Source organism: Panthera pardus, unplaced genomic scaffold (genome assembly GCF_024362965.1).
Source record: "Panthera pardus isolate Hobbes unplaced genomic scaffold, ASM2436296v1 HiC_scaffold_13, whole genome shotgun sequence".
Taxonomy (NCBI): Eukaryota; Metazoa; Chordata; class Mammalia; order Carnivora; family Felidae; genus Panthera; species Panthera pardus.
The window spans coordinates 104,900,776-104,917,627 of record NW_026526688.1 but is presented as its reverse complement, the minus strand read 5'-3'; the positions used below and the strand labels follow the sequence as shown (position 1 = coordinate 104,917,627).

The 16,852-nt window shown below is 36.4% G+C and overlaps 1 protein-coding gene across 4 annotated transcripts in view; it reads right to left on the bottom strand.

Annotated features, from left to right (window-relative positions):
* SEC24D (SEC24 homolog D, COPII coat complex component) overlaps window positions 1–16,852 on the bottom strand; it is a 105,946-nt gene that overhangs the window by 53,193 nt on the left and 35,901 nt on the right. For all 4 annotated transcript variants that reach the window (XM_019418468.2, XM_019418460.2, XM_019418477.2 and 1 more), the window contains exon 8: window positions 15,709–15,836. In XM_019418468.2, coding sequence (XP_019274013.2) covers window positions 15,709–15,836 — 128 coding nt within the window. The remainder of the gene's footprint in view (window positions 1–15,708; window positions 15,837–16,852) is intronic.

The window sequence follows — 16,852 nt, the reverse complement described above, 5'->3', positions numbered from 1 at the left end:
ACTTGCAAGTCTCATTTGTTTATCATTGTATTTCCAAGAGCACAATACCTGCAAGAGTGGGCAGTCAACAGTTTTTGAATGAACAAACAAATCATCTATCAGGTACTCACAAACACACTGTTGTAAACCCAGGGAAGCTCATGATAGGCACGTAAGCAAAAGGTGCAAATAAGAGAAGAAACCACTTGTGCTGAGGGTCAACAAAAGCGTCTTTCAAAAAGAGATAAGCAGTTATGAGGAGTTATAGTTTCAGTGATTGACAGAAAAAGACAATTTCAATCAGGAAGAATAGTGTAACACAGGAGGAAAAGCTTGGGTATGTTGGTACTTAGTAAGCAAGTAGCCTAATTCAGCTGAGATGGAGGGCGATAAATAGGAAAGCTGGACTGATTTTGAGGAGAGCTTTCAAAACCAGGTATGTCCCAAATGGCCGTGCTTACAACACAGGCCACAAAACAGACTATATGGTAACGATTCAGAAGATAACTGAGATTTCACCATTCAGTAAATTAAATGATGCCTTTAGAAAATTGGTTCATTCGGTACAGGTCTTAAAACCTTCTTATAAATTAGTGAATTCTATCATGTTTTACAATCAACACGAGAGACTTGTAAAATTTGTTTCATCATCTCCTATATTTTATTCAATTCATAAAACTCTTTAAAAAATAAACTCAAAAGATATTTGAATATTAGTTCTAATTTTTATTTTTATTTCTTTAAAGTTTACTTATTCATTTTGAGAGAGAGAGCACAAAGGGCAGAGAGAGAGGGAGAGAGAGGGAGAGAGAGGGAGAGAGAGGGAGGGAGAGGGAGACAGAGGATCCCAAGCAGGCTCTGAGCCTCCAGTACAGAGCCATGCATGGGGCTTGAACCCATGAACCGTGAGATCATGACCTGAACCAAAATCAAGAGTCCGATGCTTAACCGAATGAGCATTTTTAAAGTAAGTATTTTTTAAGTAAAGTAAGAATTTTTAAAGTAAGTTTCTAACTTAAAGAATTCACTCCTTAATACTATATGTAAGTTTCAAGTTCACCACTGATCCCTAGGGCCTTAATTACAAAGTAAATTCTCAAAAAATACTTGTTGAATGATAAGGAGGGAAAGATAGAAGAAGAGAAAAACAGGTTTAAAAGAAGTCTGAACAGGGGTGCCTGGGTGGCTCAGTTAAGCATCCGACTTTGGCTCAGGTCATGATCTCATGGTTCGTGAGATCAAGCCCCATGTCAGGCTGCAGCGCGAAGCCTGCTTGGGATTCTTAGTCTCTCTTCTCTTTCTGCCCCTCCCCCACTTGCAGTTTCTCTCTATCAAAATAAATAAACTTAAAAAAAGGTTTTTAAATAAATAAGTAAAAAATAAAAGAAGTCTGAACAACAAGAAAACTAAAAAATGAAGGAAGAAGGAAAATACAGAAGTCATGTGTAAACCTGAGGATAATCACAGAAGATTAGGTTTGGATGAAATAAATCCTAATATGCTAAGTTCACCCTAAAATATGCACAAACAGGAGACTCTTTTCCTACAATGGCCAAAAGTATCTCAAAGCAATATAGCTGTAATCTTTCTATTTGGGGCCTCTAATGCCAGGAAGGCTCTTTAGTGGAAAGGCCAAATTGGACCATATGCTAAAGTTTAAGGAAGGGGTGCTTTTCTAAGAAGGTATCCATGGTTTCAAAAGAGAAAATAAATACAGTGAAGAGAGCATTATATCAGTTTTCCTGACTGGCAGTCCTACTTCATGACTAGATTATAAATGGTAGATAATGATCCTAAAGCAAAAAAAAATGGTCAGTTTAGATTGGTTTTGCTGACCCAGGTTTTCAAGTTACAGGTATATTTGCAAAGATCAGCACCACTTTTCTTGCTGGAACAGATGTTGGAAACTTCTGAGTAAGACACTCCTGCTTAAGGAGCTATGATATTTAGGAATTCTACAGTTGAGAGATATTTTCCCACAATGCATTTAAACCTTGACCTATTATAATTTATCTTTTATCCCTAAGGAAGAATTCTATTTTGTTGTCTAATTATAGACCAATTGCAGAAGATATATTTGCTATAAGAATGCGTGGATGAAGAAAATATATTTTAGACTTAAAAACTCTATGAATCAAGTTTGTTTCTTCCATAAAAAAATAAGTGGCAGTTTTCTGTTCCTCAAAGGAAAGTTATAAAATACTACACTTTAAAGGTGAAAGTGTTAAAAATAATAAGCCTAGGAGCACACTCCCTTTGTCTCTCAGCAGAATTGTAAGTTAACCAAAGTCTTCCCTCATTTATATCACTTCTTCATATGGCCATGAAAACACCTTCAAATCACTGTCCTCTGTGCATGAGTCAAGTCTCTATTTAAATGGCAGCTTCTCAATCAGGCCTATCCAACCACCCAACTTAATCTGAAACCTGCCAACTGACCTTTTCCCAGGCAGCCCTCATCTTCCTAACCCTGCTCCGTTTTTTCCTTTCTCCATATGTTACATCATTTTCTCATTTTCAGGTTCATAGTCTTGTCTTCTCTCAGTTAAAATGTAAGCTCCATGAGGGTAGACAGAGATCTTTATCCGTTTTGTTCACTGACATGTCTCGAGTAACAAGAACAGGAAGTGGCACATATTGGGTGAACAATAAATGTTTGTTGAATTAAATCTTCATTTAATAAGGCAGACTAAGTAAATTACTGGTTCTTCATGCAATCCAATCTGCTGTCAATGTAAATACTGCTCAGTTACCATCCCTGGTGGGCAGCCACATCTACTGGCTAGACCACTTCCCAGTGACACAGGATATCATCCTTTATGAGCTAATTTCATCTGGGCAAATAACCACAAGCCATTTGGAGGAAAGACTTAAAAACAGGGTTAAAAAAAGTTGAGAAAAAAGTTTTCACTTAAAAAATGCATGTGACCAATTCAAAAGCATCTGGAGGAATAAGTACATCTATATATTTATTATATACCATTAATGAGCTGAGAGGGAAGATGGCTGCATAATTTATCAAATAAATAAAATTGATAAATATGATCTAATATACATTTTATATCATTTTCCTTTAAGGAGAAATGTGGGGGAAAAAGGAGAAGTATAGTCAAAATTATATATTTGAAGTATTTAAATAAAAGATTGGTTCAAAACTTGTAAAACTGTAGCAGCAAGAGAGTATGGAACAAAGTAAGCCAGAAGAAGTTTAGATCTCATCCCATGTTCAAGACTATGATACGCTACTTCAGTTTACCTCCGTAGTTCAGTTTAGGTCTAATAAAAGTGATTTCTGGTGGAGGAGTTCTATGATATCTACCTACACTAGATTTTATAATTATGGCTCTTCTATTTTACCTGCTTTTGCAGAAATATTGTCCCAGGATGCTCTTATTTTCCCAAACAATGAATAACATTTTAAAGACTCTACTCTTCTTTTTTTTTTACATGTCTCATATATACCACCTTTTTTCTCACTCTTCATAAATATACACACATATACACAGTATATATTTTCACATTTATAGTGAAATAATACTGAAAGAAACAACCATCGGAGGGATAAAATTGAAACCTAAGCTAAACTTAGGAAGAATTTAACTGTCCAGGAAATTCTTTAAGCAACTGTTACCCAGTCAGCACAGGTGGTTTTGTCTGCCAGCAACACTAAAAGCAAGGATAATTTGCAGTGAGTCTCCAAATGGTGATTTTTCTTAAGAACATATGTGTGGGAAATAAAACATTTTCTTTGATATAGAACACAGAGATGCAAGTAAATGTCAGATGCCTGGATAGAGATGACTCCAAAATGCAAGTCCTAGCCTTAGCTTGGTTCCTAGATAGTTCAATTTTATTTACTTTTAACTCATTTGGTTAGAAATATAGCATTTACACATGAAGTGGATGTTCAATAAATGTTTACGCAAAGATCTCTATTCTGCAAATCTCATCGTTACTTGGCTTCAAAATTCTAATTTTACTCCCAAGTATAAATGATATTGTGTAATGAAAATGTATTAAATATTTATTTAGCGCAAAAATGTTCCAGGAACTATTTCAGGCCTTGGGAAAGCAATAGTGAGGAAAATTCACATGTGGTCCCTTCCTTCAGTCAAATACACAAGCATAAAACCACAAACTGTGACGTGCTATAAGGGGAGCTACAAGGAGTATAAATGTGGGGTATCCTGGAAAGCTCTCCTGAGAATGTGACTTTGAACCAAAATCTGAAAGTTGAATAAAAACTAATTAGGCTAAAAATACAAGACAGGGTGTGAGAGATTGAGGGGAAATTATTCCAGCAAATGTCCATGAAGCATCTTATGGAAAATCAAAAGTTACATAAATGTTTATGTAATGGTGAGTGTTTATCATTTGAATAAAAAGAAAATTATGATATACTATCCAATGACAGGTCCTATGCAACACTTCTTTTTAAAAATATAAATGAGCAGCCAACTCTTTCCACTTATAAATGAATATAAATGTGGCATATCTAACAGTTTCCTCCTTCTTATGTAAGATGTATAACTGGAATCACTGAAGGGGTGTGATAACATCTCTCTTAAATGTCCATTTCCAGTAAACCTAAATTACTGTAGTTTTTGTTTCTCTTCCTTGTATATAGTAGACTCCCAAAATCAGTGATTGCTGAGTTAAAATTTTCCATGGAGGAATTTAATATCATATAAAAAATAACCACGACAATAATGTAAAGATGATAATAAGAACAGCTATCGTTCCTTGTAACAGCTTATTTTATTTTTAAGTAACTGTCATGTAAGGAGGTTATCATAATTTCATTTATGAGAGAAATGAGACCCAAAAAGTTAAGTAAATTTTTCAAGGTTGCACTACTAGAAGTGGTAGAGTGAATTTGCAGACCCAGCTTCGTGTGATTCCTACACTCCTGCCCTTGTTACCTTACTTGTAGTTATGCTAAACTCCTGACAAAGAACTGCTTCAAAACTCACTTGTGGTTCAGAAAAACTTCGGAGTCATTTTCAGATATGAAAGGTCTGCATAAGGTTTTCTTTCTTCTCTCCTTTCCTAACTACTCTCCTGCCCTCTTTCCTTCCTTCTCAAAATAGGATTTAATTTAAGTTTTTTGGTTTTAATCAGTGGGATGCCTAGTAAACTTTCAAATATGAAACTTTGAAATATTTGCTTTTCTCGTACTTGAGCACTACAAGGACATCAACTGTATACATTTTAAGCCCTTGTATTATCAAGTCCACAAAATTTGAGCAAAGTTAGTAAAGCAAGGCATAATTAGTGCATTTCACTAATTCTAAAATCTCATCAGTTATAAGAGACAGAGAAGCTTCCAGTTGAACAGGACACAATGCTAAGAAGTCATTGTTAATAGGAGATATTCCTGTTTTAGAAATGTTAAAATGTGAGGAAATGTGGACCTTAGAATTGATGAAGGGGCTCTTGGGTGGCTCAGTCGGTTAAGCATCCGACTTCAGCTCAGGTCATGATCTCACAGTGTGGGTTCCAGCCCTGCATCAGGCTCTGTGCTGACAGTTCAGAGCCTGGAGCCTGCTTCGGATTCTGTGTCTCCCTCTCTCTCTGCCCTTCCCCCACTCACACTGTTTCTCTCTGTCTCTCAAAAATAAATACTGAAAAAAAATTAAAAAAAAAAAAGAATTGATGAAAACGGTAGCAAGAGGCACTAAAATATTTCCTCTCCAGTGTAGCCCCTCATGAGTGCCCAGCGCTCTATGTCTAATGAGACTGGTCTTGGCTCCTACGTTATGGATGTTGCACACTAAATCACCAGGCATGGAAAGTCATAAAACCCACAGCCACTGAAAATTAAATCAAGGCATGATATTCTCTTTTTTATTCTTATTTCTCCTGAAGGTATTCTCCATTTACTAAAAAAGATTCATGTGAATAATTTAGTGACTAAGAAAATAAGCTTGGTGCAGTTAGCTTCTAAACTATAACTTAAAATAGAATTCTAACAACCTTTGCCCTGACAAATGTGACTCTTTCTGTACGTCTGCTATAACACCATTCTAAAAAGGGACAAGATTCTGTTCTTCAGCTGCCAAACTTTTTCATAGCACTATATCAACAGTGACCACAATCATCAAGGGATAAAATTCAGTTTCTAAAGTAACTTTATACATTAAAGTATTTTAAATGTTATATTCATAATTCTACTTCTATTTGAGTATATGCATTTTATTTTTCCAAGTTTTTATGTTAATACCTTTTTAAATACTGCATTAAAGCAGACAACTTCAGATTATAATGCTCATATTAAAAATAGATTCAGACTCTTGAAGCTTTCCTGTCAGAATGAAGTGAAATAACTTCTAATTTAAGTTATAAGCATTCTTTAAGTTTTTTAAAGGACACAGTATTATGTTGTAATCAATTTCATTTCAGAGCATGTTTTTCAGTAAAGCTAGTTAAATTTGGGCTCTATGTAAAAATGTGTAGTCTCACAATCTTCATGTGTTTTTTAAGCAAATAATACACTTCAGATTTCTTTTATTAAAAGTATAATATAAATGAAACCACTTTGGGTTGGATTGTGTTAGATTGTTCACAAGAATTTCTAACAATATATAGGATGTGTGATAAGTTCATGATAATCCACACTGAATGCACCATAGAGTGGAAAAGTAGACACTAGCAGTCTTCTAGATCTATAGGACATCACAGCCAGACTTCTCCCTCTTGGGAATAAACACCCAAGATCATAATATAAGGCACAGCAGAGACCTAAGTCATTTCCTGGATCCTAACCCTGTGTCCCACCATTTGGTTACCATCTATTGTACTTTGGAGAAGATAGTCGATTTTTATTGGTTCTGGACATATCTTTATTATGATCAAGATTTCTTCCTACTTGTTTCCCTGTTCTGCTCTTTATAATGAAATATAACCCCTCATTAATATGTGATGGAATATACTGATATGTGTATTCATTAGTATGTGCTAAAATACATCTAAAATCTCTCAAATGATTTTTTTTCCTTGACCCACAAAGTCTGATCAGACTGTAGTCATTCAAAAGTACAAAATAAAATCAGATAGCCAAAGTAAGATAAAACCCTTACTTCATTAAGTGACATGTTTGTCAAGAGACTCAAAGTGCTACCAAGGAACTTAATAATTAAGACTTACTGTACAAAAAATATTATTAATTTAGAGGCTTAAAATATCTAGATATCAACCACCACTCTATAGTTTGGTTTATCTTTGTCTTTTAAATATCTATCTAACCCTGAGAGTGCGTTTATTCAACTAGTAACTTTACTGAATTCCCAGCCTATGGATTTTGGATAGCCTTTGCCTTCAAGGAGTATGAAGCAGTAGCTTAAAGTCACAAGGCTGCAAGAAAAGAGGTTAAGACAGACATTTCACGGTAACTCACAAGTTTACAGGAGGAGCAAGAAATCCACTGCTAAACTGACTGCCAGCAAGAAAAAGGAATGCTATTTTATATGTTTAATTAAATAAAACCTCAACAAGCTCATTTATAGCCAGATGTAGTAAAAGAACTTGGAATCTGAAATCTCGAATTCCAGCAGCATTGCTCATTAGCTCTGACTTTAATAGCCTCAGAACCTGTACAGCTTCTACATCTATAAACTTGAATAACACCTATTTCACAAGTTGCTATCTTCCTGAAAGAAGGGTAACACACAGACATAATACTATAGTGAGACAGAACTGTTTTTCCTCTGATGCTTAAATTGCAGTGTAAACTCTGCCAAAATGTTAATTCATGCCGGCAAGACTGAAAAGTCAAATGCATGACCAAGCAATCCCTCCCGCAAATGATGCATAGGAAGTCCAGCCCTGATGTAATGTGTTAGTGTTGGGTCTAATCTGACAGTCTTTTCCTTTTTTGTTAACCCCATTTGTCAGTTTTTTGACATCCATTCCTTTTTCTTTGCAATCACTTCTTCATATCTACAGAATCTATGAGAATATGAATAATCGTTAAAGAAAAAGAATTTAGGGGCACCTTGGTGGCTCAGGTGGTTGAGCATCCGACTCTTGATTTCAGCTCAGGTCATGATCCCAGGCTCATGGGATCAAGCCCCACATCAGGCTCCATGCTCAGCATGCTTAAGATTCATTCTCTCTCTCCCTCTCCCTCTCTCTCTACCTCTCTCCCTCTCTCTCTCTCTCTCCTTCTGCCCTTCTCCTCCACTCGCACTGTTTCTAAAATTAAAAAAAAAAAGAAAAAAGAATTTAAATAGCATTTAATAACAGAACAAGCTTCTTCATTAAGTCATAACTAAGGTAAAACTTCCTGAAACCTAAACTCCACAGAACAAAGTTGTACCCATCAGAGTTTTTTCCACACTGCACCAAAATTAGCTGGGTACTTGGAAATTTTCTGTAAGTCCTAGACAAGAGTAATTGTCTTGTCTTCCCTCATATCCCTAAAGTTCACCTCAGTTCCTAGCACAGAGTATTAGGGGATTATAAATCAAGTGAAATTTAAAGACTTGGATAAAAGCTTATCTGCACTATATTAATTCAGCAAGAAAAGAAATTACTTTGACTATTATATCCATTTACAATTTTAAAAATATACACATATTTCAGATTTCTAGTCACAGATGTAGTAAAAGCTTCTGTCATCTGGTTTATAGGTGAAATTACTAAATGCAATGTATAATTAAATCTACACACTTGTCTAAAATGTAAAGATTTCCTATTTTGAAGAAAATGCAAAATTAAGTATAATCTTCAATCCTTTTGCACTGAAACCTGTGTCTACCTCCATTTTTAAAATACAGCATCAAAAATAAAATCACAAGTTACTAAACAAAAGATAACCAATTACTTTCATAGTTAATTACACTGAATGTGGCAATGGGTTTCACTTGAAAAACATACAAAAATTAAAATTTATGGTAAGGAACATGAAATCTTAAACAACAATGATATATATGCTCTTGGAAATAGCATACATCTCCAAAGCAAATGCTCACAGGGAACATTCTCTGATCATAACTGCTTGGATTAGGTTTATTTTTATCGGCCGTTGCTAACACAGTGGCATGCTTTAAAAGGTTCTGTCAAATAGAAGCAACTAAAAAAAAAAAAAACTGTATTATATCCTTTTGATAGATGCCAAATCAAGATATCTTTAGAGATATCCTTTTTTTAAATTGCAGCAATGATGGCAATTGTTACTCAGATAAGGAGTAAAACCTTAAAGTTTACTATACCTAAAAATAGTAAATAAAATATTGTTCATAGGGAGAATAAAAGTATTCATATAACCCACTTACCTTTAAGAAAGATACTTTAAATTTTATTTACTTGATTATAGATTATAAATATCAAATTTCAGCATGTTCCTCATTTTCTATTATTAACTATAATTGCTTATTTAGTTTTTGGTTTCTGGCTCAAGCAGTTAAATATATAATAGTATCACTTATAGATACATGGAACAATGAACTGGTTTAGGGTTAGAGATCAGAAATCCACCATTGAACATATTAAGCTTGAGGTTTCTATGAGGTACCTAAGGAGAGATTTCAGAAAAGTATTTGGGTATGTGAATAAGTAGGAATGACTGAGTGAGACAGTAACAGCACAGTGACTGGAGTTAAGGACCTGGCTGTCTGACTGCCTGGGTTGGAATCCTACCTCTGTGACTTAGTAGCCATTGGCCTTAATGAGTTACCTGACTGTGCCTCATTTTCCTTGTATCTAAAGTGGGATAATAAATAGGTTGATGTGAAGAACAAATAAATGAACATACATTAAAAAAAAAAACAAAACCCTTAGAGGAGTGCCTGCATGGCTCAGTCAGTTGAGTGTCAGATTTTGCCTCAGGTCATGATCTCAGGGTTCATGAGTTTAAGCCCCGCATCAGGCTTCGTGCGGACAGCTTGGCGCCTGGAGCCTGCTTCAGATTCTGTGTCTCCTTATTTCTCTGCCCCTCCCCTGCTCACACTCTGTCTCTCTCTCTCTCTCTCTCAAAAATAAATAAACATTAAAAAGTTAAAAAAAAAAAAACCTTATAGGGGCACCTGGGTGGCTCAGTCACTTAAGCCTCTGACTTTGGCTCAGGTCAGGATCTGACAATTCGTGTGTTCAAGCCCCACATCAGGCTCTGTGCTGACAGCTCAGAGCCTGCAGCCTGCTTCAGATTCTGTGTATCCCCCTCTCTCTGCCTCTTCTCTGCTCACATTCTGTCTCTGTAAAAAATGAATGTTAAAAAATTTAAAAATTAATATAAATTTTTTAAAAACCCCTATAATTTTACTCATTAGTACTCTGTAAGATTGACTACTATTATTCCCTTAAGTAATATAGAGCAGCTGTTACAGATGATATTTGGTCTTTGGAAGGAAAAGAAGCCTAAAGAGAGAAGAGAAGATCCCAAGTCCATGCCTTGGTGAACCGCAATATTACATCAGGAAAAAAAAACACAGGGAACTAAAATGTTTCCTGCCTGTGAGGTAGAAAAAAATACACCAGTAAGGTGTCATGGAAACCACAAAGTGAGAGTCTGTCAAGGAGCCCTAAATCCTACTTCACCCAGCTCATCACTAGTGGAGCAGGGATGGTTCCTTAATGCTAGTGGCTCGCCTCATTCAGGTGAAGTTAATCCCCAAAGAGGAAGACAATTTTTTTGAGAACACAACCTTTAGGAACTTCTTCCTGGTGTTTTAATATCCCTTTAATATTTCTTATTTTTTTTTTTAACTCTAAGCCTATTTCAACATATAAAAGTAAGTGTAGTTCTTTAAATGGAGAATGTCTTCATTCAACCCAGGAGACACTGCTATGTAAGAGACAGTAATCCTTTCTAAATATAGTATATTCATTAAATATCTTACAATTTTATTTGTCAATACGTATATACATATATATATATATATATATATATGTCAGTACATATATATATGTATACACACACACACAGTGTATTCAGAGTAATCCTGTTTTTAAAGGTCTAAAGAAAAGGAAGAGCTTCTGTAGAGAGAACTGCAATAGAAAACACAGTACTGTCAAAATACATTTACTTAGTGTGCAGAGTCTCTAGCAACATGAAAAGAATAAAGTGTGTTATTTTCTCAAGCAGAGCTTCTCCCTAAGTCAGATTCCAAAAATAAGCCACCACTCTAAACTCATCCATTTATTACTTTGGGAAGCACAAGACTAAAATGCAGCATAAATTTTCACCAAAGGAAGGAAAACCTCATGCTGGTGAGGAAATAGTATTTGGTCAGATCAAACAATTTTGGAAAATAGAAAGCACACACATTTGGTCTGTGTGAGAAATGTGTATATGATGGGACGCCTGGGTGGCTCAATCAGTTAAGTATCCGACTTCAGCTCAGGTCACAATCTCACGGTTCATGAGTTTAAGCCCCACATCAGGCTCTCTGTTGGCAACGCAGAGCCTTCTTTGGATCCCCCGTCTCCCTCTCTCTCTGCCCCTCCCCTGCTTTTGCTTTCTCTCTTCCAAAATAAAATAAAAACTTTTAAAAAAAGAAAAAGAAATGTGTATACGTATTGGGGGTGGGGCTTGAACTAAGATTTGAAAGCTTTTCTCAACTAAATACTACATTTCATTTTCAGGAACCTCTTACTGAATAATTTCATTGTTAATACTAAATGGTGATAAGAAGGTGGTTACAGATTCTGGTGTTGGGTATGAATAGCTGTTGAGTTTTGTTCTGTTTCGTGGGAGTTTGGCCTGGGGCACCTGGGTCATGGGGAGGAGCAAGGAGGAGAGGTTTTTACTAGTGTGTAGCTGAAAACTGTGCAAATTCATTGCTGTGGACAAAGTGCACAGAAGCTAATACTGCCCAGGGGCAGAAATCCCACGTAGCACACACACTGATACATTACAAAACTGCTGCACAAGTCTCTTTCAAGGTCCAAGTGTTACCTTCTTATTATGAACAGATTACTGCAAAATGATTCAGGTGGCATAGGAATGAGTGAGGTAGAGAGTGTACATCCAGAGCAATCCTTCCTCCCCTGCTCCCCGGCCGCTCCCTGCCGGGAGATGTGTCAAGGGTTTGATCTGACATTCTTTAAAGCACACTCATGTTACTATATTTCCCTCAATTTTAGGATTCACATTTAAAAATTGTAAATCCCTGGGATCTTACATATTTTAAAATTGATACATACAGTTGACAACAGTGGTTATCTTGCTAATATATCATGCCACACAGCTGTTGGAAAGAATAAGGCAGCAGCTCTGTAGGTAGCAACATGGTAGGAGTGCCAGATATTTTGTTAATGTTTATTTTATTTATTTTGAGAGAGAGAGAGAAGGGCAGAGAGGGAGGGAGAGAGAGAAAATCCCAAGCAGTCTTTGCATTGTAAGTACAAAACTGGATGCGGGGCTCAAACACACAAACCGTGAGATCATGACTTGAGCTGAAATCAAGAGTCGAACATTTAACAGACTAAGCCAACCAGGTGCCCCCCAGACACTTTAATTGAAAAAAGAAATGTGAAAAAGAGTCTCTATGCTATACGACCATTTATATATTTATTTTTTTAAAGGATGTGTACTTACATGCTGGTATATGCATTTTTCATTTCTAGAAGGAATCATAAAGAATAGGTAAAGGTCATCTGTAAGGGGGAGGATAGAATGGTAGGAAGAGACCTTTTTTCACTGTAGACCCCTTTCATATAAGTTTATATTTTACTTATTTAAAATTAATTGATTCATTAAAAAGCAAAACAATACTATGTATTACCATGGACCCATGAGCATGAAGTCTATATATAAAGTCACATATAGGAAGGATACAAATTCATTATAGCATCTGCCCCTAAAGGGGAGGGAGGAGAGGAATGGCCTGATAAAGGAAATACCCTTTATAGCTAGGAAGATTTAATTCCCATAAAATTATTTTAAGAAAATATCACAAAATATTAATATTTGTTAATGATGGGAAGTAGGTATGTGAGTGTGATATTATTCACTAGTCCTCTTTTAATTTAAATTTGTTCAAAGTATAAAAAGTGAAATTAAAAATACATCTCACAGTTACTACTACAGAGCCATCAGAACTTCCTAAAATTAAAAAGACGACTACGGCAAACAGAGAGGCTCTCTGATACAATGTTAGAAAGACTGTAGAGCGGTACACCCATTTTGGAAAATGGTTTGGTGGTTTCTTTTTCCTTTTTTTTTTTTTTTTAAGTTTATTTATTTATTTTGAGAGAGAGAGAGAGAGAGAGGAAGAGAGAATGCACAAGGGAGGAGCGAAGAGAGAGGGAGAGAGAATCCCAAGCAGGCTCCGTGCCATCAGTGTGGAGCCTGACTTGGGGATTGAACTCACAAACTGTGAAATCATGACCTGAGCCGAAACCAAGAGTCAGATGCTCAACTGACTGAGCCACCCAGGTGCCCCTGGCAGTTTCTTATAAAATAAATAAACATGTACCTCATGAGCCAGCAAACTACTCATAGGTATTAATCCAAGAGAAATGAATATATGTCCACAGAAAGACTTGTACAAGAATATTCATGGAATCTTTATTCACAACAGCCAAACACTGGAAACAGCCCAGATGTTCATCATAAAAGACTAGCTAAACAAACCGGTATGCCCATACAGTAAAATACTATTCAGCACTAAAAAAAAGAACACAATACTAACACAGGCAATAGCATGTTTATGGTGCTCTAAAACATTAAGCTGCTGGCAGAAGCCTAACACAGAAGAGTGCATACCCTAGAAGTCTGTTCACATGAGCACCTAGAAGAGACAAAACAAATCTATGGTGGAAAAAAAATCAGAACGATGCTTGCCAAGGAAGAAAGGTTGTTAGGGGAGGCTGGTGGAAAGGGCAGGAGACACTTCTAAGAATGACAGTAATGTTTTTCATCTTCAGAGGAGTTTGAGTTGCACAGATATATCCATTTGTCAAAATTCAGTTAATCGTATTTAAGATATGTGCATTTTACTGTAAATCAATTTTACCTCAAAAGGAAAAACAATCTGTAAGAAAATATTGAACTCTTATTAATGCCATGAATGCTGGAGTATTTAGGGGGAAGTGTACTAATTAATGTCTGCAATTTACTCTGAAATGCATTTAAAAAAGGCAGATTGATGGACAGATGACTCAAACAGTGACAAAGCAAGAATAGTTAAATATTAATGGTGGAATCTAGGTGGCAGATATATAGGTGTTCACCATAAAGTTCTTTCAAATTTTCTGTATGCTTGAAAATTTCCATAATGAAATGTGAAAATAGCTAAAAAATTATTTCTAGCTATTATTTGAAACACATATCATATTTAAACATGGATCTCTTTGTCATTATATATTGGTCTACCTTATCCTTATTAAGCATAGAGATTCAAAGAGAACTTTATAGCCATTATATTAAATTTCTGGGTCCATCATATAAGAGGCCACACTTAAAATAAGTATAGTAAATACTGAATGTACTTCTTGATTTACAAATATGAGACCATAGTGCATGTAATATTGGCTTCCAGGAATAGCCCCTTCTATGCTCCACTCTAAACCAGTTCACTCCACTCCCAAAGAGAGGGCAGCCTTCTGCCATACTACAAGGAGAATGAGTGGACATCTCAAAGGGCATGAAAGCCAGTGTCCACACGGACGCGTTCTCTCTTCTGTTTCCTCCATCCCTGAGGTGATGTAAAGCAGACCCCTCTTCCCCTTCCCACCATGCTGCCCATACCAGCTGGCATGGCCAGACCACAAAAGGGGACAAATCTGTTCTCCTGTGCAGATGGTCTGCCTTTTGCTCAGATGCTGTTAGGTGTTCACTAGATCAGCCAAGCTCAAAGAACCATTAAAGGGAAGCTGAGGGTTCAGTTGGGAAGAGAATCTGGGTGCAGCAAAAGGAATCCAGGGTTCAATGTAGCTGACTGGACTAGTGCAATAGGGTTATGGCCAAAGCTCCAGCCAGAATTAAAGCTTTTCCTAACCTATTTTACTAGCTCTACTATAGTACCTTATGTCTCTGTGTATATGTGGGTATCCACCATTCAGGACATGAAAAGAAAGAATCACAGCAGTGTGGGGGGATGTCTTAATCACAACATCCATTAACTCCATCCTAATATCAGAAATTTAAAATAAACACCCAAATGAATTATATATTGGCTACATCTTTCCAACTCAAGACATACGCTTTCTAATCATACCGACTTTTTAAGTAGGAGTTTATGAACAGCTTGGCCCCATGACTATTAAAGCAGCTTAATAAGACCATGAACCTTGGGCTCTGTTAACTTCCTTCACCAGAACACCTAGATGCTGGGGCTTCGAACTAGGCTATAAGGGCCACATGAGAAGTCTGAGTATATGACATTCCATATTTTCTGAGTATTCACATTGTTACAACAGAGCCAAAAGTGATCCAGTCCATTAGTGTTTGGTACACAGGTTGCCAAAAAAGATAGCTTGTCAGATTTTTGTCTTCCTAGTGAATTGAATAGTTATTCTATTGAATATTCATCTATTTAGATGTTTTTGCATTATATAAATATTCTCCAATTTTCTGTTTATAATACAGAATAAGAAAACAATGATGAAAGAAGGATTTTGAATTGGTAAATTGTTGAATTGCTTTTTTTTTTTTTAAGATTTTATTTTAAGGAATCTCTATACCCAACATGGGGCTTGAACTCACAATCCCAGGATCAAGAGTCACATGTTCCACCGACTGAGCCAGCCAGGCATTCCTTGAATTACTATTTTCATCATTCTTACCTCATTTGAAGGAACTGTGGCAAAAGGTTTGATGACAGCAGCTAATGGAATCTGAGCTTGTTTGGCCATATCTGACGTGCATGGGAAACAGTAAGTTGTGCAACGAATGTATCGAGGACTAGCATTGCCTGAAAAGGTCAAAGGAACACACTTAAAATTTGCAGAGAAAAAAAATCTGCCCTATAATGTTTAAATATTTATCAAGGTAATTCTAGATAACACATTGCCTTATTTATATAACTTTCTTCATGATTTCTAAAAAAAAGTAGTATTATGCAATTCTACAATCTATGCTCATATTTATATTTATTGAATGTCTACTAAGTTTTAGACATTGTCTAATTGCTCCCTTGTAGAGCTTATGTTCTTACAGAAGATACAGACAATAACTATAAAACCCAGTAAATGAGTAAATTACATAGGTCATTAGAAAATGATAAATGCTATGAAAAAAGCATATCTGGTTAAGGTGAACTTTGGTGGGAGGCAGACTGCAACTTTAAATAGTTATAGAGTAGGCCTTATTTAAAAGGTAACATTTGAGTAAAGACTCCAAGGAAGCAAGGGATTTACCCAAGGAGGTGCCTGGGGGCAGGGCTTGTCTGGCCTGATGGAAGATGAGTATCAGGGAGGCCCGTGTGGCCGGCATGGAGCATGTGTTGGGCACAGCAGCTGTTAAGGAGTTCAGAGAAGTAACAAAATTTGTACAGAAACCAGGGGAGGAATGGTGGTGGTAGGGACCAGCCTGATAGCAGTAGAGGTACTAACAAATGGCCAGAATCTGCACACATTTTAAAAGTCCACTGATTGTTGATAGGAGTGATGTCTGAGGTGTGTGTGAAGATGGGAGGTGAGATAGAAAGAGATCAGGAATGACTCCAAAGTTTTTGGGTTGAGGAACCAGAAGCATGAAGTTGCACCAACTGACAGAAGAAAAGCAGGAAGGGAAGGAGTGTGTTAATGGGTATGTAGGTGGAGATCAGGGATCTGGCTTTGGACATGTCCACTTTGGGAACTCTATTAAGCAATCCCACAGTGAAGGTGAGTAAACAACTAGATATGTGAGTCTGGGCACTGGGATGAAGATATACACTTGGGAGTTTTCAGCATATAGATGGTATTTGAAGCCATGAAACTAGGTTAA